The sequence below is a fragment of the Homalodisca vitripennis genome, chromosome 1, assembly GCF_021130785.1.
Source record: "Homalodisca vitripennis isolate AUS2020 chromosome 1, UT_GWSS_2.1, whole genome shotgun sequence".
In the NCBI taxonomy this organism is placed as follows: Eukaryota; Metazoa; Arthropoda; class Insecta; order Hemiptera; family Cicadellidae; genus Homalodisca; species Homalodisca vitripennis.
Window position 1 is genome coordinate 232,252,852 of NC_060207.1, and position 26,448 is coordinate 232,279,299.

The 26,448-nt window shown below is 33.4% G+C and overlaps 1 protein-coding gene across 3 annotated transcripts; it reads right to left on the reverse strand.

The window, feature by feature from the left end:
• Positions 1-538: 538 nt before the first annotated feature.
• On the reverse strand, positions 539-21,237 carry LOC124353137 (G protein pathway suppressor 2-like). Of its 3 annotated transcripts, none has more exons than XR_006921571.1 (11): positions 21,017-21,237; positions 17,810-17,961; positions 15,890-16,106; positions 13,674-13,806; positions 9,810-9,900; positions 9,105-9,158; positions 8,221-8,451; positions 4,852-4,982; positions 4,291-4,368; positions 3,486-3,720; positions 539-2,854 (listed from the first exon to the last, which is right to left on the reverse strand). XR_006921571.1 is itself a non-coding variant. In XM_046802990.1 (10 exons), exons 2-10 carry the CDS (start codon positions 17,910-17,912, stop codon positions 3,598-3,600), a joined length of 1,161 nt encoding a protein of 386 aa, XP_046658946.1. In that variant the 5' UTR covers positions 17,913-17,961; positions 21,017-21,237; the 3' UTR covers positions 539-3,597. The 3 variants fall into 3 exon arrangements, 1 of the variants encoding a protein (XP_046658946.1); XR_006921572.1 differs by having other exon boundaries at positions 539-849; positions 930-3,720; XM_046802990.1 differs by having other exon boundaries at positions 539-3,720.
• Positions 21,238-26,448: the final 5,211 nt, after the last annotated feature.

Below are 26,448 nucleotides of genomic sequence, written 5' to 3' on the forward strand. Positions count from 1 at the left end.
TTTCAAGTGTATTTTCCGACCAAAAGTGATTTTTTTATATTTTTTCGATAATTATATACACGTCTACAGTTTAATGACACTAAAATCAACGTCGAAAATTAATTCTAAGCAGTTATTTTACGTCCCCAAGACGAATTTGAACGAAGTGGTCGCTAATTTAAACTGTTCGCCGTGTTACGGTTCAGGTTACTTTGCCACGTCACGTGACCGCGCCCTATAGAAATACCGTGATTACACTACACTATCCGAAAAGCCGAGCCCAAAAGTATCGTTTGATACTTTATGATTTAAACGAAAGGACAATTATATTTTATGCTCCATGCTTCATTTTTTATGTCTTAAAATTTCGGGGGGGGTCCGGACCCCCTGGACCCCCCCCTTCGCTACGCCACTGGACAATACCCTGACAACTCTTAATTTTAAAAACCTTTTTATGTTAGGACAAGAAGCTGAGCGAACCTTTAATTTCACTTTATCCTAAAAGGACTTAGAGTGACAGGAAGGGCAAGGTTGGGGAAAGAAACTCCTTCTGCCAAGATCCCATATTCAGATACAAATCACTTTAATCAACATAAACACAGTAAAACATTTGAATCGAGGTTATAAAAGTAACTAAAACTAACTGCACTACATTTTCTTCCATCTAAATTAACACAAAATTAATAAACGAATTGTACCTAAACAATAATAAAATTGTCAAATGTATTTAATTCAACTTACCAATCAAAATATTTATTAAACCATTTACATTTTTTAATGTCAGATTTTTTCAAAATTGTGGACAGATTATTCCCACCTTGAGGTGGACACAATCTCCATCATATCACCTTGGAAGAAGCACTAACTCTGCTTCAGCCTCATGCCATCCTCAGTCTGTGAGTAAATGTAGGTGATACATCAACTTTTGCAGTACTCAATGTAGGTTTTACAAGCAGATATAAACCAGCCGAAAATTATCTCCTCTTAGGGGAATTGTAAGGATGCATGTCTTTTTCAATTGAGACAAGTTTTCAGGATTGAAAACTTCAATTGAGACAATGTCGGCGCGGATTTCGCACTTAACGGGAGATACAATCGACATTTTTCGCGAGAGATGTTACTGTGTCAGGAGTTTTCAACACTCTAACTTCGGATTGGTCTCGTTTTGAAGTGGAGGATTCAGGCTACGCGGCAGTATTGCCAACATGTCAAAAATGTATTCCCTGCAGCTGTGAGAGTACCAGTACACTTACTTTCTGGACGTGCCTCGTATTTAATGTCAAAACATACATTTCATAAAATGTAATCAAATATCCAGAGAAACCAATTAATAGCATTCATTTTTGTACACGAAATTGCTGAAAAAACTAAGTTGAAAAGTTTGTAATGTATTAAATACATACAAATATCTTACTCACATAAATAAATCACAAGAAATGTTACTATTCTTTATACAGACTATAGGGACATTATAAAATTCATGAGACATTTGCGGAAGAGCAGCTCACCAGTTGCCTTGAGTTTTACTCCATAAGAACACAGTTAAATCTCAAAACGCATTTACAGGTTTATTTTTTCTCATAGAGTTAAGGAAGATGTCTCATTCCTTTACAGTTATAAATTAAATTTCTTTTACTGAGGAGACTAGTTCTAGGAATATTGTCCCGTTCACAAATTGGTTGCCAAAATTGTTAAAAACTGAACACAAAATTAAAATTACGGTACCACATAACAAAAAATATATACGCAAGGAGACATCCAACATAAAAAAGGGAATACAAATCATTTTATTCTAGTTTAAGGCCAATCATAAAAAAACAATTTGAGATAAGTTTAAAAATAATCCTTAAAATATTTTTAAAATAAAGATATAATCATGGATTTATCTTGCTCTTATGGAATAAAATCATGATGGTTCTTAACCTTGAAGTTGGCAGTCGTTCAATTTTCAACGACATGAACCGCTGCTGTAATGGCAGTTGTTAAAATTGAACATCATGACATCGACAAATGATTAATTTGATATAACATTTAATATCAAGTTTAGCTATGATATTTAAGTACCACTGAAACGATGAAGAGTTTTTTCTCAGCTAAAACCCTTTTTTGTTCTTATTCTCTCTTCTAAACAGCTGTTATTTACGATCATTTGTTGTTGTCATTCCCATCTTCTAACTGAGTGCACAATTACTGTGCCCTTATTTTCTTTTAGTAAAACATTTATTTCTATGGTTGAATTTGATTTATTACGTGATGAATGGTAAACATAGTTAAACATCTATGAAGCCTAATTCCCTTACATAAGTTAATTTCTTTAATTTCAAGTTGTATCTAATGTGAAAAATATGTATATCAACGAATTATATTTATTAGTATGTTTTATTATCCTAAAAATATTACTGAGAAAGCAACCAATAATATAATTATAAAAACAGTATTTGAAATGTAGGGATAATTTAGAATAAGTGCTCATAAACTGACCATAAATAGCCTGCCACTACAGGATTTTTAGCTGTAAAATAAAATTTCACAACCTAAGTATTTTTAAATAATAAAAAAAGAATTAATTCCTATAATACTATTTTCTTACTTTCAATAATCATAATTAAATTTTGTTCTCATTTCATTTTGAAATTCAGAAAAGTTATTGACACAATAGAAGAACAAAATTGTATACATTTTTTGCCCCTACCATATATTTTTTACGTCAATTATTTATTATAAATTAAAACATTACTAGTTTAAAAATCATTACATGAAGTGGGATGAGAACATCAAGAAGTGAACATTGTTACACAAAAAAATTACCCTTCATACATACAATTAGCAGACCAATCACAATGTCGATCTGTTGAAGCCAAGCCCAATACTTGACCTATAATAAGAAAAAGGATTAAGTAGGACATTAAAACAAACAATAAAACAATAAAGTTAAAGAAACCTCATTCAAAATAATATAGGTGCACATAATGACATTAAGGTATATGGAGAGATAAGTAAACAATGGGCTGTATTTTTGACTCCCCTCCCCCCCCCCCACCAATACCATAGTATGTCACAATCGCTAATCAGGCTCCCATGACTACAAGTGACTTCCTCGTCACAGACCTTCCTGTGATGCATGCAGCACGTGTTTCACTGGTGCATCTGTGTTGTGTAATGATTATTTGTTTGTGCTTTTAACGTGATGCTGAGTTCAGGCGTTTTTTTCAAAGAAGCTTTTTGAAGTTAACTTTGACTTTCATCTGTTTATCGCCGTTTGTTAAAGAGTTTACGTTTCAGTCCTGAAAAGTCATGTTTCTTTTATTCAACAACGCTGTTGTCCGTAATACCAGCATCTAATTTATAATTGCAGATAATTGCTTCACATTGATTACTTCGATATATTTCTAGGGCGGTATTGGTCTGTGTGTAGTTTCTATGCTGCAAGGAAAGTCCTAGATGACCATATTGACGGAATCTACGTTAAACACTAAGAACTACGATTTTCTTACACCGATACTAACCAATGAAGGGGTGAACTGGGAGTACTAGTATGAATGAGTTTCGTCATATTTATTTCTGAGAAACAGCTGACGTTTTTAATGTGCACAGGTAAACTACGGAACGCTCCCTGGTCTATGCCTCCCTCTGCATGGGTGGAACACTGTACCGGATGTTCGATAAACCGGCTGGCTGTGTTGTAACCGACTGGCTGTACACCAGCCGACTGCCACTCGACGGCTGGCTCACGTACACACTCTGAAACCACACCAACAACGCATTAGTCACGAACACTGACCGAGTAATTGGCTCACTGAGTAATCGGTTCTGCTGCTTCCTCAAGTTCTAAGACAATCGCTGGCCTACACTAAAATATCACTGATGTACTGTACGATTAGCTAACTCAATCAATAAATGCTTAACTCTGAAGAGTTCTCCGCTAATGAATGAATAAAAAATGTTTTTCAAGACAAACAGCCTCTGCGAATGAATACTTAGTTTAATTTTCTTTGTTGTTATGCCAAGATAGGAGAAGGTCTATTAAACACGATCATGAGTCAAAGGATTTGATCTTGATCCACAACTAATGGTGTGGATTTTATCGCCTCAACAACAAAACAGATTAGATTAGTGCAACTTCAGCCAAACTTGTTTTCTTATTTTTTATTTTTACTATTTTCTTTCAGATGTGGATAGTACACAAAACTTGTTGGTTTACGCACATTAAAATCTCCTTATATAAAAAATAATACAGAGCCACTTATTCATAAAATGTGCTATAAGCGATGAAGGTCAACTTACGCTTGCCAACCGTGTAGAAATACTCACATGTGGAGTGGTAGCAGTCGGTGCGGAGGCTGGAGGTCGGATCGGATAGCCTGAAGTTATCCCTCCAGTTTTGGCTCCCTAAAAACGTTCAGATAAAGAGATCTTACAGATGAGGTGCAAAAGAAAACTATTTTAAATAGTCAACAAAAATAACAGCATTGTTCTAGTGAAGCTGTATGTCCAATATGGTGTATGTAATGGATCAACATTTTGTTAACTGAATAAAACCTTTTATAAAACTTTTAAACCAATAAATGGTGCATAGAATTTGTATATTTTGGATTATATATCGATATTTCAAAATATATTACATTATATTACATTAATGGGTTTATAAATGGTTTATAAATCAATGGGAAATGCCAAATTTAGTTGAAATCGATACATTAATTGTTTAATTTCTGGAGAAAACACAATGACATTTCTGTAAATTGAACTTTTTCACCAGGATGCACTAAACAGTAATCAAATTAAATACTAAACGTATCTTTTGAAACATCAATATTTAGTTTCTTCTACACAATTCATAAGAATAATCAACTTATCCGCACTGTAAAGTACCTGAGGAGGTTGCTGTATTGGAATTGCTCCGCCATGCAACGGTACATGAGTAGCCGGCCGGATCTGAGCGGGGGAGTAGAAGTTCTCCTCCGGAAAAGGTTGTTTAGCATCAATCGTCACATGAAGATAAGCTACAATACAACACTTTACAACTTATTGTAAACTTTACAATATCACTTGTTATCAAAATGACATTGAACATGTTTGGAGTCCATCCATTATGGAGATCAATGTCAGTTTATTAACCCATTGCGGATCGTATTGTTTTGGCACGAGGGCACCAGCGGGCACGAATTAATTTACGGTCAGCGGGCCGAACGAACAGCAATGGTGCGCCACATCGTATTGCTCGCTATTGTATACTAGAATAATCAGCTCTGATGGTATTCGTTCAGATGGAACAAGGACCTGCTGGGGTATACGTGATGTAGGTTACGGGGTGGCAGGGATGATGTCTGAATCATAGTCTAAATAAAGCGGCTCGGGCGAAGCGATTACAACATTTGCGTCATTGTCTAGACTAAACCCGCCAATATGTACGTCTGCGTCGTTTAGTTGTGTCACTAACCTCAAAAGTATTATAATAACAACTTAGGAAAACACCCAATCAGAAGCGCTAAAAAGCAGAGAGTAAACTCACATGAATGATTTTTCAACTTCGACATACAACTGCGATCTGTAGGATATTTATAAAACTTTTGAAAACTCTAAACGTAGACCGTTGCTAAACACTCTTAGAAGACAAGTGAAGACGATCGCCCGATCTATCAGACATTAAAAGTACTATTTGGAGGGAAATTTAAAAGCAGACCGCTTTTGCGACCTGAGCTCGTCATCATGCCGTTAGGCCCGGCCACCGCGTGACGAGCCCAGCTCGTCAGTGATCCGCAATGGGTTAACCTATATACTTAAATAGGGTTTGGATATAGTATTTGCACTTTCCCTTGACTTTCCTAACAATAACAAATTCAAAACCTTTGGTGACATTCATAGATTACACATTTTTGAGCATTTTTTATACTTGTCCCTTTTCCAATTTGATGGATAAAAAAATATTTTTAAAAGATAAAATCCTTATCTTCTGACATGTTATAAAATAACAGGCTTCTATCTGAACAGCTCTTATTTTAATTTGTATTTTTAAAAGAACATCCCAATTGTACACCATAGCAGCTGTGGAAACTTCAATTAAACATTATATAAATCATTAGTCTTCGTGTTAAATATTAATAAATTATACATCTCTAAAAGTTGGAAATCATTTTTGCTAAATACAGAGAACCACTAACCTTCCAGAGTTTTTATGTACTCATCACATCACATGTCGCTGTTTAAAAATGCATTTTGACTTGTTCTCAGTACGTATTATAACCAATTAATACATATAGTCTTGTTTAAACCAGTTAAAAATAATGATGTAATACGCCAGTTTATACAAATATTTATAAAAAGCTGATGTAAAATACATAATAGACTAAATTACCTACAAGAAGATGCTGACAAGTAGTAGTTGTAACAACACTAAGCCATCTTTTAATTGAATAACATCAAATGATAAGTGATATTTCCTAGTTTTGCAAGGGTATTTTATCAAAACTTAACCCTTTGCACGCCACTAATAAATCAACGCCAAGACAAGTAAAAAAATTTTGTTTCTTTATATTCAAAGCTAATTTTTATTATAGCTAAATTATAAAAAGTAAAAGCAAAAAAACACAGCATTTACTTAAAATTAGTGCATTTACTGATAAACATTTTTTTAAGTATTTGACAAAATTTTAAAAAGCGCTCGTGACAACTGAGAAATCAGTAATACACACCACAGATATGTTTGGTTATGGCTCTGTAGGAGACACAGAACTGACGAGCAGGTGGTTGGAGTTAAACAAAGGGCGCTCGCCTTCCCCTGCCGCAGAGTGAAGGTCGTTAATAAATACTTCCTAGGCAACCGCGGTAATCATGGAGCATGCACCGGGAATTTCGAAAGCCTTTTGTTAATTAGAAAACTCTCCAAGAGACATAATCTATAATATGGGATGTAACTGTATTTGGCGTTTGCTTAAAGTCTACCATTCTAATACATCCGCCTATGGCATGGGGAAGGGTTAAAAAAATTGTCAGTCATATCCAATTTATTCATTATCATATACTTTTTATCCATGATAGTCTGAATTTATAAGTACACTCTATTCAATTTTGTTGTTTTTTTTTTTATTATTATAGTAGGTTAAAAACCTGTCTTTATTTTAGGAAAATCCCATTTAAAATAAAAAAATCTAGAAATCCAGAATAAAAATGCAAGACTGAAGGTGGACAATTGTAGTTGATAAAAATCATCCTCTACTTTCTCCACTATGGTTTCAATAATCCTAATCATGACTGAAGTTGTCAATTTCCCTCTGCAGAAACCATATTGATTATTACTTATATAATACTTATATAAAAGTCTTTTTAGAACAACTTTTCACTGCCTTTGAGAATGTTGATATTAAAGAAATAGTTCTATAATTGTTTGATTTGCATTTTATCACCATTTATAATTTCAGATATGATTTGGAAAATTTTACTTTTGACAGAGACTTTCCTTCTCTGAAAGATTAGTTGAAAATTGCACCAAGGAGAAATATAAGCTTGTCTGCACAGTACTTCAACATTTTCAGGGTATGTCCAATGAGTTTTGAAATTTTATCTCTGACTTCTGTTGAGTTTATACTTTTGTGCAAAAATAGATCATTACATTCTCCCAAAGTCTGTTTATATCTGAAAATACTACCATCTAGACCTTGTTTATGTTAGAACAAGAAAACAGTTAAATGACCAAAAAAGGTGAGACTACTCTTATTTTGTGAAACATGTACATGAAAATTAGGTATATATCCTTAACTTTGTTTCAGAAAATGCTATATAGATACCAAAACGATATCAGTATATATTTGGTGTTTTGTTCTTAAAAATAGATACAGCACAAATATAACTGTAGTTGCTTATCCAATTGAAATTAAAAATACAATGTAAGTAATTGCATACAATTTTTCTTATTTCTTGTATAATTGCATTCCAAGAGCTCTACAATCAAAAATACAACTAATTGGGTTGTAAAAGGGTAAGTACCATATTGTTTGTGTGAAAGGTTGGTGAAATCTAATATAATCTTAGGAACTTTTGTTACTCAAACAGTACGTGGTTGGTTCCTTCTTTAAATGTGAACAAGGCATACTTTCCCCACAACACTTTCAGTACATATAATAACCAATAAAATATCTGAGATATAACTTTAGAAAACATTTAGAAAGAAACACACTTTTAGAAATTGAGAACAAACATTGTTGAAACGACTGATAAACAAAGAAAAACAAGTGAGCGACTTACATGGGTTGTGGGGCCGTTGTTGAGCCATGTAGTGGTGTTTGGGTGTGGGGTTGGTGGTCTCGGTGGCCGGAGGCGGGGCAGCCGAACTGCTAGACGAGGCCTGAAACTGCGGTCCGCCATACGTGTACACAGTCTGTGCCTGGGTAGGAGCGGGGGCTGCAGAGTAACTCATGGTCGTGGAGGTTGTGTAGAATGGTCCATACTGACTACTCTCGGTCAAACCGTAGGGCTCTGAAACATTTAGTCTTAATATTGATCTTACTAATACCATCATACACTATACAAACTAAATTCCCCATACTAGGAATACTTTCAATTGTAAGAAAATATTACACGCGGAACTATAACGGTTTGATCTTGTGTACGTTCATACTCTTATAAATAATTTATTTATAATGTCCACGATTATACATCAGCTTGGGAGTGCCAACGGCTGAGCGGTCTAAGACATCAGACTTTGGGTCCAAGTTAAAGATAGCGGAGGTTCAAATCCTGTCTGTGACCTATGCAATGCTTATCAGTACCATCGACCTTGTATTGTATCGACTCTCCTCCTTATTCTGTTTGACACTTTTGCTCAGACTTTTGAGACAATAAAGAAACAGATTTTGGGTCTCCTAAAAAATACATTAAATCTTTCATTATGATTTTGGATAGGACTAATCAACAATGAGTACTTCATTAACACTAATTAATACGATTCTAAACACAATTGAGAAGTAGAAATCTATTGCTTTTACTACTCCGTGACTAGTTTTTTTTTTAGTTTATCTCACAATATTTTCTTGGTCATGATGAGAAAAATTATTTTAATTAAAAATAATTAACTTCTAAACTTAATAAGTTAATTGAAAGTTACTTAATTAAACTTAAAAACCACTTACTATTCCACAAAACCGCACGCACGTACTCATGACCTCTGCTTCTGTCCTCCACTTCTGTAACACAAATATTCAATTTGATATTTTTTCTCATATTACGTTCATTTTAAAGCGATACAACCTGTTCATAAATCACCTAACCCTATTGAGGGTAATTGGCAGGAGAAGAATTTGGTTTTACTTCATTGTTCACTCAACATACAAGTTTAAACTATACACTCACTCTGGTACGTAGCCTGGCTGGTGGCTGGATTGTAAGTGCCATATTGAGGGTAATTGACAGGAGAAGAATTTGATTTACCTTCAGTGTTCTTTCAACATACAAGTTTAAACTTATACACTCACTCTGGTACGTGGCCTGGCTAGTGGCTGGCTGGTACGTGTTGTATTGAGGGTAATTGGCAGGAGAAGAATTTGGTTTTACTTCAGTGTTCACTCAACGTACAAGTTTAAACTATACACTCCCTCTGGTATGTGGCCTGGCTGGTGGCTGGATTGTAAGTGCCATATTGAGGGTAATTGACAGGAGAAGAATTTGATTTACCTTCAGTGTTCTTTCAATATACAAGTTTAAACTATACACTCACTCTGGTATGTGGCCTGGCTGGTGGCTGGATTGTAAGTGCCATATTGAGGGTAATTGACAGGAGAAGAATTTGATTTACCTTCAGTGTTCTTTCAATATACAAGTTTAAACTATACACTCACTCTGGTATGTGGCCTGGCTGGTAGCTGGCTTGTAAGTGCCGTATTGTGGGTAGTTGGCAGGAGAAGGACTTCTTCTTCTCTTCAGTGTTCCCTGAACATGCAAGTTTATACTGAGTGTGTCCACGCAAATACGTAATTCATATTTTGTCCTTTAGAAATACATTTTTCAAATTCATTACTGAGTACAATACAATTTTAAATCATAAATTCTATTAGTAAACTGTATCAATTTATAATTTTTTTAGTAGCATGTGATTCACAACAAACAACAAATCAAAATATTAAGTACTAGACACTGCAACGTGTTTTTATTTCAACGTTATATTTAATTTGTTATTCAAATATTTTTTATTGAATCTACAAAAAATATTCATGGTTATTAGCCTCTGCATTGTTTAAATAATGTGGTAAAATGTAACTTACTTAACAATCCTTGTTGTTTCAGTTAATTTATTCCACAGATCGGTTTCGATGTTGGAAAATCATCATCGGTCACGTTACAAAAAAATATAAATGATTTATCTCCTCTGCAGAGTTGTCAATGATGTTAAAATAGAATTAAAATAAAATACATGCATGCACAAATATAAAATACGTCAAAATTTAAAACTGTACTGATGTTGACCTGACATCATTGGTTAGGTTACGTATGGTTGACCGACCAATGAAGTATACAGTTTTAAATTTTGATGTATATTTCATATTTTGTGCATATGTGTGTCTTATTAACTCTATTTTAACATCATTGAAGACTCTACAGAAGAGATAAATCATTTATATTTATAGAAAACCTGACTGATAATTGATGTTTCGACATCAAAACCGATCTCAAGCGTAAAATAACAGAAAAAAACAAGGGTTGTTAAGATACTTTACTTTGTTATTACAAAAATACAACAAGTAACTACACAGTTCTTGAAATATAATAGGTTTAAAAACTAAAGACCTCAAAACATCCAAATATAGCCTGACACAAAATTGGACAATAAACACCAAAACACTTAACATTTATAGTACAACAGTGATTTCTTAAATCATTTCAAAACTCCCTTATAGTGCACACATACATTTTTTACTATATGCTTAAATTTGGTTGAAAAATTTGAAAATAGTATAAAAGCCATTGATTCAGTATTTGCAATACAAATCTTTCAACAATTAATTGGATCATTATTTTAAAAATTTTAATTTATTTTTTACTATTTTTATATAGATTTTTACTATAGATATACTATTTTTATATGGATTTTTTACTATAGATATACTATTTTTATATGGATTTTTACTATAGATATACTATTTTTATATTTTAAAGAAAACTCCAAAATTTATTCTGAAATTTTAGAAAACACTGGGTAATTGTACAGATTTTGAGTTATTCAGTGGTACTCACATTTTCTTGTACAAAAAAATTCAAAAGTTTTATATTACAAAACCTATTTTTCCACAAATAAAGAACATAATGAGTCAATTGGTTTGTTTAATTGGAGGACTTGTTTAGTTGTAGATGGAGCTTATATTGGTTACTGATAACTTAATTACATTAAAACATAAAACCAACATTTAATACTTTTTTATTTTTTGTGAGGCCTTTTGATAGCAAGGCTATCTTCTTCAGACACATCACAAAAGTAAATACAAAAAGTAAAATGAAATTTACTTTTGTATTGTATTTACTTTTGTGATGTGTCTGAAGAAGATAGCCTTGCTATCAAAAGGCCTCACAAAAAATAAAAAGTATTAAATATTGGTTTTATTTTATGTTTTAATGTAATTAAGACTTGTTTAGTGTTTAGGGTAAATTACATCATAATAGATTATTTACAAATTTATAATTATTCTACCTGATAATAATAATAGTAAATCTCGATAAATTTTAAAAACCACATTATCCATACTTAATACTTTTTTCTATTTTTTTACAAGAGACCTTTTGACAGCAAGGCATGAGTTATTGTGAAACAGTTAAAGGAACCAACCTACCATTCGCCACTTGTGCTACGAGGCCCTACTTTATTTGATTTGCGGTGGGCCTTTAATTATTAATTCACTACAATCAGCTATTTACTGGAATAAATTAAACATTGATATTTTTATATTCGTTTTTGACTCAATGAAACATGGTTGTATTAACGGTTACATATATTCAGTGTGACACATATAAAGCAAGCACCTATCGTAAAAGTCTTCAACACAATATTAACTCATGGAACACTCATGCTGGCCAAATCCACATATTTCTTATGCTCACAGATTATACATAACTTACTTTGAAGAAACAATATGGCTGTGTGTTCCATATGTTTATTGAAAGCAGCGTGTAAAAGATCCAATCCGAACACAGAATCAGTTAGAACTAGTGTGAAGTCCAATCTTGTGAAAAACAACAATAACCTCACCATTCTCAACCATACCACATGAAACAAGTTTCTTGACTCACCTCATCGCAATTAAGAAGAAGTATTTATTGTTTGAGACATGTTGAAAGACAAATTAATATGTTTTGCTGTTTTTATAACACATAACAAAATGGCACATGCTCATAACCATGTTGGACTTAAGCATTTTTTTTAATGCTATATGTTTTGAGCTAAACCTCTGGTTGAAGGTTATTTTTGACGATGGAAGGATTGTGAAGGAAACAGGATTTTTCCGGACATTTGCCATCGTTCAGTGAAACAAGAAATCAGTAACACTACGTTTCGAGACCTGCAATATGATCTCTTCTTCAGGTAAAGACCTAACCTAATACATAATTACAAACTAGGTTAAAATAAACAAATCATACCAAAGCATTGTGGCACGCCTGCAGTCGTAGGTGGTTAGTAGACGAATGCAGGCCTGTATTGTGACCTGTATTCTGTAGTTCAGTTTTAATGATTAGTGTTGTGTATAGTTTTTTATTAAGTGCATGTTTTTAGAGTTAGTGAAGTTGACAAACAACATGGTGGTTGTGGTTCCTGACAGGCATGCCACAATACTTTTGTATGATTTGTTTATTTTAACCTAGTTTGTTATTATGTATTACATTAGGTCTTTACCTGAGTAAGAGATTAGATTGCAGGTCTCGAAACATAGTTTTACTGATTTCTTGTTTCACTGAATGATGGCAAATGTCTGGAAAAATCCTGTTTCCTTCATAAACCTCTGGGTCAAGAGAATGTGTTAAAAATTAAAACACAAGTAAATAACACACTTGCGTAAGTAGTTCTAGGATAGTCAACACCAGTCAGTGATGTTTTCATCAAACAATAAGTAAATTTATATCATACCTTTATCTGACTATAATTAATCAAATTAATGATTAAAATAAAATGTTATAATACAAGTGCAGTTCTATGAAGCTCTAAAGCTAATAGTTAGCCAAACTTTAAAGCAAATCAGGAAAACTTAATACTGTTATATGATCAAGATTTAATGAAATTTGTATAAGACTGGTAAAGTCTTGTTAGTAAACAATGTTATTGTCCAGGATATTCAAAGAAAAAGAACACAACAAAACATTAACCACCTGGAGGTTCTGACATCTTATAAATTGTTATAAATATTTCATGTCTCAAAATTTAGGTTTGTGTTGATGTTCCCTTGTCTAATTATGACTTGTGTGCCTTGTGTTGTGTGTGACTTGTGTTCCCTTGTGTGCCAAATTATGACTAACATCCTTCTTTTTAGATGTCAAGTGTAGTATTTTACTGTTTCCCACTACCAGAGTTCGATAAGAGTCAACTTTGTAACACTGTTTGGTTTTAATTGCACTTGCACTTTCTCAAAAATGAGTTTTTGTAATCAAGGGAGGATTCTATGGACATAACAGTGTACATTTAATTTACTTAACAAATAGTAAATGACGTGTTGTTGACTTACCGCTTGCAGTAGAGTGTGCGAGGGTGGCACTTTGTAAAGGGGGTTGCGATTGGTCAGGGGAATATTCTGTTGAAGGAACAGCTGTGGATTTCCCAAGGCCACTCCTGGGTAGCCGTACATCTCCATGACATCGCTGTGGAAATAATGTTTTATTAGTTTTTATCTAAAGAACTATAAAAAATATTGACTATTACCAAATTTAACTTCATATTTAACAGAAATTACAAGATCACGAGAGCTTTTACCTTGACAGTGTCATGGAGTAATTATTTGTTAGTTAAGAAACTTCTTTATATTTATTTTTATAAAATGAATTTTGCTCTATAAAAGTTAGCTAAGTATCAATATGAAGCTTGATTCCTTTCTTTTCTTTTCTGGTCATACAAGATTTTCACTTTTCTAACAGCTGAGAATAATCACTTGATTTCCGATTCTCAATAGTTATTTTAGTTATTCATTTACTTCTCTCACAGCATTAGCCAAATACAGGGTCTTCATGAACAAGGAAAGCACACAAGAGTATATTGAAGAATTCTCAACACACTACAAATTATTGAAGAATATTATATAAAATGCAATGTAATTTTCTAAGTAATTTCTTATAAAATACAACTGTTTATGCAAAGATAATGCAAATATGATGTCATTTTCTAGTAGTCATTTCTCATACAATTGTATCATATAACTTTATAATTTACAATCATAAATTATTTACAATTTTATATATTTTGTGTTTTTCTCTATCAACAGTATTCTTCATTTAATCCATTTATTACAAAGCCAGATCTAAAATAATGATGTTCACAAACGGCAACGGTGACTGACAGAGAGTGCCGGCTGTCGTTGACTATTGCGATTAGTTAAGGACTTGGTGCCATATCGATTGTCCGAAATATTGTTTGTCTTAAAAATGCTCATTCACTGTAAAATGCTGTGTGAAACGGGAAGTTATATCCTTGATGATAAAAACATTCAGAGCTATAATTATAAATATCCCTTCCGGCTCAGTCTCGAAATGATCTAGTACAGTTTAGATGTTTGTTTGGTAAAACACTGAAGGGACAATATCCCTCAACATTGGCATGTAAATACAATCTTAACACTTCCAAACATGTAGAAACTCCAAAATCTTAAAACTTTACATGAAAAAAATGTATAAGCATTTAACCCTTTGACCGCCGTGAGCCACTATAGTGGCTCGCCGTATGCGGTACCTTGAGCGCCGCGGGCCACTATAGTGGCTCGCCGTATGCGGTACCTTGAGCGCCGCGGGCCACTATAGTGGCTCTGTGAACTTTACAGCTTTGTCCTTATAGTTTAAACATAATATATATAAAATATATTTATATCAACTTTGAATTGTATTGCTCTGCTTCATTTCAACTATAAAATATTGATATTTACTTGTTTCTATAGTAACAAGTGTATCTTCATCCTACAGCGGAATTTTTGAAATTTTTTGAATTTTACTTAAATTACATTATTTTTATGCAATTTCTGTGGAATATATTTGTAACATAAGCTCAAAACAATACGTACTTTTAGGTTAAAAAACGTTATTTGAGCCCAAGTTACTTATTCAGTGTGTTTTTGGACCTCAAACTTAAGATTTTTTATTTTTTTAATTACGACAGGGATACATACTACTAAACAAATGTAAAAAAAAATAATAAAACTGTAATTTATTACATCAACTGAAAGTACATCTCTTCCCCTCAAAAACAAAACCAAAACTAAAAGGCTAGCTCAAAATTTACGAAAGTTATGTAGGCTAATTTAATATGTGACCATGCAAAAACAGGTGATTTTGCCGTGGCGGTATTGGATCCGTGCGGTGCTCAAACGTCTGGCGGTCTAGCGAACGACGGCGCGCGGGGAGCGCCGGTGCACAAAGGTTTAATTTGTTGGTAAAACATGGGGTTGATTTAGTTACAATTAGTTCAATATTATGTTTATATACACATATTCACACGATTCAATTTGTAACCTTCTATAACTTATCTATAACCTTGTATCTATTCTATAAATATTCCACTTAATAAAAATAATTTATGGGTACCCACTGACTAGAGTTCTTTTATTGTGTAAGTTATCTAAGAGTCTCTTCTCCTAGTGCCTGTTTCAACCTTTCTTCCCATCTAAGAGAAACTGAATTTATAATACAAAAAGTTCATCAAAACAGTTCATTCTCAAATAACCGTAAGGTTTATGCTTACTTGGATTCCTTAACAAGCTGCCTTCTCCTGTTATCATCTTCATTCAATACTTTCTTGAGCTGCAGAAACAGCTGATGTTTCTCTTCCTTCAGCTGTTGCAGTCTCTGCTCCAACTGAGAAATCTGTTCCCGAGTCTCTCCCAGAGTCATTTTGTCTTGCTTCTGTTGACGTTCCCTCTCTTTACGTTGTCGTTCCACCTCAGCATCTGCTTCTTGTTCTTCATTTGTGAATTAAAAACACGTGGCAGAAAAAATTAACAAGGCATGAAAACAATGTCTGATAACAAATAATAGAAAATGATAACAAAACCTAAAATGTCCATTTAGTACTGTAGACTTAGTTTTATGATCTAACCCAGTGGTTCCCAACCTTTTGTGTTTGGCGACCCACTTCCAAATGTTTTTTCACATTCGCAACCCGTGATTTTATATATACAGATATATTATGTATGTATAACATTAAAATAAAATACACATGATTTATATTTATATACGTGTATAGAAAAAAAAAATGTAAAATGTAAATAAATATGTACACAGCTTAGTATTGAAAACATAGAAAGAGTTTATTGGTTATTCAAGATTACAAATAATTTTTCTATAATACTAGTGGGACTTCTGGCATTGTTTTGACTGAACAAGTAATTCAATGTCAGGATTAAAATTAGATATTTTGAGGCGTAAATCACTTTCAACGTCCACCAGTCTGTTTCTATACTTATTCTTGGTGTGAACCAAGGTTGAAAAGGCACGCTCACAAAGATATGTTGTCGAAAAAACCATTAGGAATCTCATTGAAAATTTTGAGAGTGGGATACTCGGAGAAAAAGGCAAAATTGGGAACACTGGAAGTAAGAAGAGCAAGAAGGAAGCTAAGAATTGAAAAAGAACAATAAGACAAGGAAAGAGAAGGTGTTATGCTGCTGGTTAGATATGGTAAATTAAAATTTTGGTACTTTGGGATTATACCGACCACACCAGTATGAAGAACACAAAAATATAAATTTATGGAAACAAACATGATAGAACGAAAAACAACTGTTTAATTACAAAATTACAAGCATTTCCAGGTATTGCGATCGGTATTGTTGTCGCTGTTATCTTATCTTTCTCGAGAATCCCGATTACGGCAGGCCGCGCGACATCACATGATTTGCACGGTACATAATTGCCTTTCCATTGCAATTCAATTTATATTTCTGATCAGCCCCTCTAGAATTTGATATTTTACTGATAGGTACTATCTCGAGGGATGTTTTTCTTTCGTCGACATCAGCGCGGGGCAGCACCGAAGGGCGACGAGACTCTGCAATCACGTTATCTTCTAGACCGCTCGACTTTGACCTCTGTCTGAGGGAGGGGAGGGGTTTGCGATAAGACAATTCCTGTTTTATATTGACAAAATATTGTTCTCTACGCTAATCTAGTAATCAGTAGAAGCAAAATGTCAAATAACGATTCATGTCTGGGTGTGGTCAGTATAATCCCAAAGTACCAAAATTTTAAACAATTTTAATGTAAATTTGGTGTTAAAAAAACTTTGACAGCGATTTTCCGAAACCTGTGTTTTACATTACCGTCAAAACTCAAAAACTATTTGTGCTACAGCTACAAAGTTTTTTACGAGTTACTCAGGACACATATAGCTGCAACGTGAACTACAATCATAAGGGTGAGTAACGACATTTTATTGTGTACTGAGCTTCCACCCTCCTAGAAATACGTGGCGTTGGCCGCGGACGCGGATGCGTGTCTGGTAGTTTGACGGGATTCGAGACCGTCGCAGCATACGCGGACGTTCATACTATGGATGGACGGACGCGACGCCACGGCAGTGTGACATGGCCTTACGAGTGACAGTCACGCCGCGACCCACCGTTTGGGAAAAGCTGATCTAACCCAAAGAAGAAAACTGGCTTACCTTGTTTTTTCTTTTGTCGTTCCCTGATGATGTGTGCCTTGAGAGCCAACCACATGGCTTCACTCCTCTGGGGAGGTCTGTCTACAACCACGACAGCTGGCATTGTGTCTGTTTGTAGACACCACTCTACAACTCTAATCAACAGTTAAGATCTGGAAAATATCATAAAAATTAACAAATGTATGTCTGTAGACACCCCTCTAATCAATAATTAACATGCAGACAATATAATAAATATTAACAAATGTCTGTTTGTAGACACCCCTCTAATCAATAATTAACATGCAGACAATATAATAAATATTAACAATGTCTGTTTGTAGATACCACTCTAATCAATAATTAAGACTGCAGACAATATAATAAATATTAACAAATGTCTGTTTGTAGATACCAACAATTAAGGTCTGTAAAATATAAAAAGAATTAACAAATGAAAATTTTTACCACATTATTATATGCCCCATTATTTGTACAAAAGTACACGTTCTATGGCAATTTGCTCACATTTTGTTTGAACAGCTATACTAAAAATAAAATCTACACACAACATTTTTATACCCTAAGTAAGTTTCTCTGTTACTTCACCATCTTTAACACATATCACATATAAGATTTTACATGGAATAACTTTTCTTAACTGAAAAAAAATATTTTCTTCAACATTGAAAATGTAAATTTGGGTACTTTGGGATTATACCGACCACACCCAGACATGAATCGTTATTTGACATTTTGCTTCTACTGATTACTAGATTAGCGTAGAACAATATTCCGTCAATATAAAACAGGAATTGTCTTATCGCAAACCCCTACCCATCCTCAGACAGAGGTCAAAGTCAAAGCATTCTCCGGTGCTGCCCCGCACTGATGTCAACGAAAGAAAAACATTCCTCGAGATAGTACCTATCAGTAAAATATCAAATTCTAGAGGGGCTGATCAGAAATATAAATTTAATTGTAATGGAAAGGCAATTAATTATGTACCGTGCAAAAAACTTAAATAATCATGTGATGCAGTGCGGCCTGCCATAATCGGGATTCTCGAGAAAGATAAGATAACAGCGACAACAATACCGATCACAATACCTGGAAATGCTTGTAAGTTTGTAATTAAAGAGTTGTTTTTTCGTTCTATCATGTTTGTTTCTATAAATTTATATTTTTGTGTTCTTCATACTGGTGTGGTCGGTATAATCCCAAAGTAACTAAATTTGTTGTGCTGTGCCACAATCTCACGCAACACTGACTCAATTCTTCTGCCACTACGTAAGTACGCACCCCAAAAGAAAGTTGCCGTAGTATTTCCCATGGAGTATTCAAATAAAAAAAACAGCATCAATTCACAAAATTATACACTATTTACTAAACACAAAGAAAAATTAAAAAACATATTTTGCCATAAAATAATGGATTGTTATGTACATAAAAAAAAACAATAGCCTACAGTGAAATAAAAATTTAAAACTGTGGTACTTTGGGATTATACCGACCACACCAGTATGAAGAACACAGAAATAAAATTTATAGAAACAAACATTATAGAACGAAAAAAACAACTCTTTAATTACAAAATTACAAACTTACAAGCATTTCCAGGTATTGTGATCGCTATTGTTGTCGCTGTTATCTTATCTTTCTCGAGAATCCCGATTACGGCAGGCCGCGCGGCATTACATGATTTGCACGGTACATAATTGCCCTCTAGAATATGATATTTTACTGATAGGTACTATCTCGAGGGATGTTTTTCTTTCGTTGACATCAGCGCGGGGCAGCCGAAGCCCGCGCCGATGGCCGGAGGCACTCCCATTTTCGGTGGCGGAGTGTAATCAAGAATAAAAGAAGTTTTGTGTGTTTATTTTTTCAATAAAGAATTTTGTTTGGTAATGTTTGTTTTTGTTGAATGGAATGAATGTTGAGTTTGGAGAAATGTAGGGGTAAAACACAGAAGTACAACAAAGCGACGCACCAGCTGAACGGGCGGCGAGACTCTGCAATCACGTTATCTACTAGACCGCTCGACTTTGACCTCTGTCTGAGGATGGGGAGGGGTTTGCGATAAGACAATTCCTGTTTTATATTGAAGAAATATTGTTCTACGCTAATCTAGTAATCAGTAGAAGCAAAATATCAAATAACGATTCATGTCTGGGTGTGGTCGGTATAATCCCAAAGTACCAAAACTGCTATTGGCCTAGTATCAATCTTTAAAACAAATGTAGTAGACAATATTTTACTGAAAACAATGTATGTTTTGCATTAATTACAAACGTAAAAGAATAATGAATTAATAAATGTAGTTCTTGATTCAACTAACAAAACAAATATATTAATAAAAAACACAATTTGTAGGGATGCTATTCAATTTCGCCAAAATTGTGAGGAAGGCGCCACCGAAGCCGAATGAGGACGGTCATTTATAGATTTGTTTATTTCTGTATTTGTCTAGTGAAATTTAATACACTTTGTTCATGAAAACCAGTTAAGTAGATTCTATAGATTTTTTATTTGTTCTTTTTGTTTTCAAATAATAACATTACCTAATTTAGTTTTGTTAATTGAACTGGTTCAGAAAGTAGGTTAGTGGTAGTTCAGGAACTAGGTCAGGAGTAATTCATAAACCAAGTTACGATTTGTGTCATAGGATTAGTTCTTTCTATGGATGGAATCTATGGGCAGTTTCACACTGCTATTTTCTGACTACCAAAGAAATATGATTGTTAGGTAGTCAGAATGAACTCTTATAGGTTCTCTATCAATGGCCAGATAAACTAAGGGAATTTACAGTTCAGTATAGCCTAGTAGACTATAATAATCATGGGCTGTGATTATACTTCCAATTTCCCTGTTGACTACTTTTGAATTTTATTACTATTTTGAATGTGTCCTACAAATATAGACAATCAAGTTCTCTAATTTTGTAAACAAACTTAAAAGGGGGCTTTATAGTATACTAGACCATTGAAACTATTAATGTACTATTCATTTATCACAAAAGCCTAGGCCTACCTACAATACAAATTCTACAAGTAAATGATACAGGCTAGTAAATATTAAACGTGTATATACTACGTTAATTTAATTTAGAAAACATTACATCCAGTGTAACTAGGTTACTTAAAATAAATTACTGTGACAATTGCTGGACTTAATAGAACAGGACCATTACATTTTAAAATATCTAAATTACTCTGTATGACTTACCGAGAAATGTCATTTTTTTATTTATCCATAATAGATTTTAGGTAGTTAGCAAACCTTTAATAAAGACATCGACACACTAACGACTGCATATAAATAAATCCCAAATAAGTTTAATTGCCTAAATGAGGTTATATTATACCTATATCTTTTTTTAGAAGCACAAAACTCACATTAGCATAAAAAAAAAAAAAGCTAAACACAGGAAAAGGGCAAACCGTCATTTCAAAAGGGATACATCACGGATACAAGGGTAACAAGGCATAACAAGGGTCGCGCGCAGCCCGCAGCGACTGATGACGTCAGCCATTTTTTTCTTTTTTTATTCTCGGCTTTAAACTATGCTGGTTTCGATGTACACTAATATTTATTTTAGTACACTGGTATTTATTCGCAAAGTACACTATCAATCGTGTCTATGCCTGATTGGACGTCCCTGGGATTTGAACCCGTGATCTCTCAGTTAGAGAGCCGAGACTATATCCATTAATTTACGGAGGAGCACGACAGCAGCCGGTCATCAGCGACGCATCCGCCGCACAGGCCAACCGCCTTATTTCTGCAACTGCCGCCCTATTTAAGCTCCTGTCGCTCGATACTAACCTCTTCTTTTAATTGAACTTTATATGCCTATTTGTAATTGTTTGAATTATAAATATTTTAGTTTTAGGCGATAGACGTCAATTTTCATCTGATTAATAAGCTTGCCTTTGTTTAAAGTGTGTGTATATATTTATGCCTCTCTGTGTAAGTTGATATTGTTCGATACTAACCTCTTCTTGTAATTGAACCTTATGTATCTGTTTGTAATTGTTTTTTATGACTGATGTGTTAGATTTAGGTGATAGGTATCAATTTTCATCTAACTTATTAGCTGGACTTTGTTCAAATGTTTGGTTGTAAATATTTATGCCGGTGGAATGTTAATAAAAACCTCTGAGGAAACGATTAGTTTTATTCTATTAACTAAATTAATCACACTTCTCAAAGGCAAGTTCTGTATTTAATTTATTCACAAATTATACATGTTAGACCATTTTCTTCATTTTTTGTTTGTTTTTTCGTCACTTTCATTACGTTTGTGTCCTCTAATATATTGAATGGCTCTACGCTTATTAAGTTACTTAATTATAATAAACTTTTGTGTTCTTACAAAGCAAATTATTACTAAATTATCTATTTTGGGGTACCTGATCTTGATTTAATGTTTCAGAGTTGTGAAAACTCTTATTTCCTTATTTACAGAACCTCAATGGAACTTTATATATTCTTCCTCCATTTTTAACACATATTGCATACATTCTTCTGTCAGTTTCATTAGCAATCCTCTTGATAAAGCATTAAGCCAGTTTTTTCCCGGAAAATGAAACTTCTTGGTCAAGTTCGCATTAAGCTTGAATTTTCTGGTTCAATCTTTGTTTCTGTATGCCAAATAACCGGTAATAAATTCTAGCAACTCACGATTCTCTGTAAAACCTTTATGTTGCGTTCACCTTCTATGACTTGAAAATGTTCTACCAGCAGCTGTGAATTCTTCATCATCATTACAATCGTTAACTGTCTCAGTTTCTCCTTGTGGTGTGGCCTAAGGCTGTCCACCTTCTTGTGGTGTGGCTTGAGGGTATCCATTTCCTTGAAATTAAACAGAAAAATAACAGCGCTAAGCGTTTCGACACCCTTTTCTGGGGTGTAATTAATTCACTAGCGTTGCAGGTTAAAATAAGTCTTTCAACTCTTTGTTTACTACACTTAAAAGGCCAGTAACTCAGATACGGTATTTGATTTTTAAAGACACCATTTTCATTTTGTATTGATTTAAGTTTTATGTAAATCTCAGAAACATTACATTTACAGGAGGCAGTATTATCTCGGTTAGGTTGACATCTTTTAATATGCTTACTTTATTTCCTCCATCATCGATGTTTTGGTCACATGATATTTTTTAAATCTGTTGTGCCTCCTTGTGTAGATTTCTTGTTTCTATTTTAAATTTTCGTCCACAACAAGACGCAATTTTTACTTAAGTTAGGAGCATATAAGTGCCGATATAAATTCGTATGAGAGACTACGTCAGATTTTAAAAGAAATTTCCTTGGAAGGTTAAGCAGGTCACTTTTAAAATCTCTTACGTAATCGGATTCTTCGAAGTAGGCTGAGTGTAAGTGAGCTACATCAGCAGAAAACAAATCCGCTCGTTTACACGCATTTATCCACTTACGTCTCGTTTAAGGGTTCTTTGGAAACCTATGAAATCTGATACCGAGTTCTTTTTGGTGTCGATCATGTTTATTACAACCAACGATAGTGCAACAAACCACATTCAACACAACGGTAAAGCAAACAGTAAAGCACTAAAATAAACTCACCGATGTACGTCAATTGTGCACCGATTACCATAACGTTTACTACCAATTATAATATGAAGGTCCTTCAACCAGTGAAGTGCTGCGCAAGATGGTAACGAACACCATTCGAAAAACATTTAAAATTCAGAGTGAAGAAAATGTAAAACTTTAATTACAGCTCTGTAAACGTAACTACTATAGCTGTAATCAATATATTAATTTACTTGTGTTTTTGCAATAACCTATGAGTTTTATCATTCGTCAGTCATACTGCCTCGTAAGTATCTGTGAGGAGTAAGATAAACAGTAATTCCTCGTATATCATTTCCCCCAACAATTCGTTCCTAAATGTGCATTGTTATCGTGGAAACATATTTCATGACAAAAATAACACAAAGTAGGATAATTTTTTCATAGTACAGATTATTTTTTATGTTTAAAGAAGTTTATTTTGTTTTCTAATGAGTTGTGTTTTTTACATATGATGTGTTACTTTTTAAGCGACGAAATCATCATCTTAGAGTAAATCATTTTTAAACACTTTTATTTACAATCTGTTGTAACCAACGAACTATACTAATGGAACGCGCTCTGGGCCGGAGAAACTGAGCCGAAATCCTGGGCTGCGTTCCGAGTCTGCATGCGCTGGAAATGGGCAAGAACTCGCTCCGCCCAGATGGCAGGCATTATAGTAATGATCTAACATCACTTTGAAACGCCTTCTAGACTTAATAATATTGTTAGATACCACCATTTATTTATTATTACAAATGTTAATAACTGCTTTTTACCGTGGATTTTTATTTTTAGTTAAAAAAACAGATTTTTGTACAATATCAAAATAACTGAGATTTTGACTTGGTATTTTACTTATAAAGTTGCAAACGAAGATGTCTGTAAGATTAAAATATTTCCCAGGTGAAAAAACAACATTTTTATTGACAGTATTTTATTTCAAAGTAAACTACCTAAAATTTTACAAACATGACATGCTTAATCTACGTGTTAGAAAATAAAATTATTTTTACAAATTTTGCCTTATTCCTAAGTTGGATGTTTTTGTAATGTCAAAAGTTTTTTGTTTTGCGATGTGAAGAGATATTATTTTAAAAATATTTTAATCACAGTTTTAATTAAAAATAACCCGTGGTTTCCAGTGAATTCGTCATAAGTTAAATGCCCCTTGAAAACACTACCAGTAAACTGGTTACAGACTCTCAATGTCAATTCAGAAGTGATCGCATTTGTTTGAGATAACTTGAGCAAATAACAATCTTTTACAATTTTCAATACATCATTACTTGATGTAATTAATTTACCCTTAGATTTAAAATCAATAAAAAGTTAATGTGTTCTAAGATCAGAATCATTGGCATGGAGTACAGAACTACAATCGTTACTACAGAACTACAAATATAGTATAAAATTTCATCCTTAAAACTAGAACTATCATAATTTTCCATGATATACATAGCACTCTCAATTTCATCTTGTATATGAGATGGAAAATAAAAAATTGTTGGAAATGTTTCATTTTTGAGACATTTTCTTAGTGTGTTAGGCAAATTTAAATGGCAATCATGTTTTGTAAAATTTTTACTGCATAAAACAGTATGTTTTGTTGGCTTAACATTTTTTCTCTTTGTCGCAGTAATCCACTTTTTTTAGTAAATTGTCATCATTCAATGGAAAGCCAAAACAAACAAATTAAAAAATAATAAAATACAGGTTGCTGAAAATCACAAAGATCCCATAATTATAAAGTAGAGTAGGTCAGTAGATACTGTTTTTAGCGATGATTTATAAGTTTATGCATTTATAAGTGCTATAACGACCAACATTGATATCTTGGATCAATGCGAATAAAATAATTGAGTGATAAGCATGTTTTATTAAACTATATAATTATTGCTCATTATTAAAAAACGATAGTTTATTAATGTACTCATTGACAGTCGTACCGCACTTTTAATTATTTGGATAACCCAGTTAATAAGTTGTCATTTCAGAACATAATATTGGTGAAAATTACTATTTTGGAAGTTGCAAATAAATATTGACATGGTTGATATAGTAAGAAGTTACTTGTGACAAGAAATATGGCTGCCTTTAGTCCATCTGGACGTGCAGTTGTACGCAGAGCAACTCTTCACCATGTCACGAAATAACAAACATTACTAATATTGACAAATAAAACAAACTAGTTGAATTGCTCAGATCAGACGTCTTGACGGAATACTCATAAACAGGAAGAGTTGCCAACAATGATTTGTGTTTCGGCATGAAAAGGCGTGATGCCGCATCGTCCCTCAACTCGATGAGTTCTTGCCCACTTTAAGCGCCTGCAAGTCCATGGATACATCAGTAACGCACAGCTGTGTGCGACCGGGAAACACATGTGGCTTATGGACAGTGCGCGTTCCAGTAGTATAGTTCGTTGGTTGTAACAAACTATTAAGTACATACTTGTGTGATAATTATTACATGACTTTACAAAACCTTTTATAGTCAAGTCAATGACCATTTCCTTGTGTATTTATCCCATACAGCATAAATTTTCATAAAAATTTAGATTTAGGTTTTACTTGCCTTTTTTATCAAAGTCTATCCTCTGCTCTGTGCAAACTTTTAACGGCCATATCTTACTAAATTTTTACCCTAAAAAATAAAATGCCAAAATGTTCAGAAGAGAAAATCTACAAATTTGTACTTTTAAAAATTTTGCGCATCTTTAAAAGTTTTTGAGTAATTTTTAATAAAAGGCAATTTTTCGCTAAATTACAAAAGATATTTTCTCACTTCAAGCTCAACCTTTTTTGAAAAGAAGTATTTTAAACTGGTCAAACACTCAGAACGTACTATAAGAACATAAATAAAGTGAATTGTAAAGTGCAACTATTTGTTTTAAAATGCGGTGGAAGAGAGGGATTTTCACCATTTTTCTACGAAAAATAAGAATCGACATTACTCTCTTCATAACTAGTCTAGTTTTGATGCTAGGAACTTTTATAAAAAATGAAAATACAGTTTTAAAAGGATTCTCAAAAAAGTTTATGAGTATTTTCCAAGAAATTCATTGGTTTTTTGGTT

Bases quoted from the DNA above. Each gene is read 5' to 3' on its own strand.
- LOC124353137 (XM_046802990.1), bottom strand. From the start codon at position 17,912: ATGCCAGCTGTCGTGGTTGTAGACAGACCTCCCCAGAGGAGTGAAGCC. The intron at 13,807-15,889 runs GTAAGCATAAAC...TTATTTCCACAG, and splicing joins CAGCTTGTTAAGGAATCCAA to CGATGTCATGGAGATGTACG. The intron at 4,369-4,851 runs GTACTTTACAGT...GAACGTTTTTAG, and splicing joins CAATACAGCAACCTCCTCAG to GGAGCCAAAACTGGAGGGAT.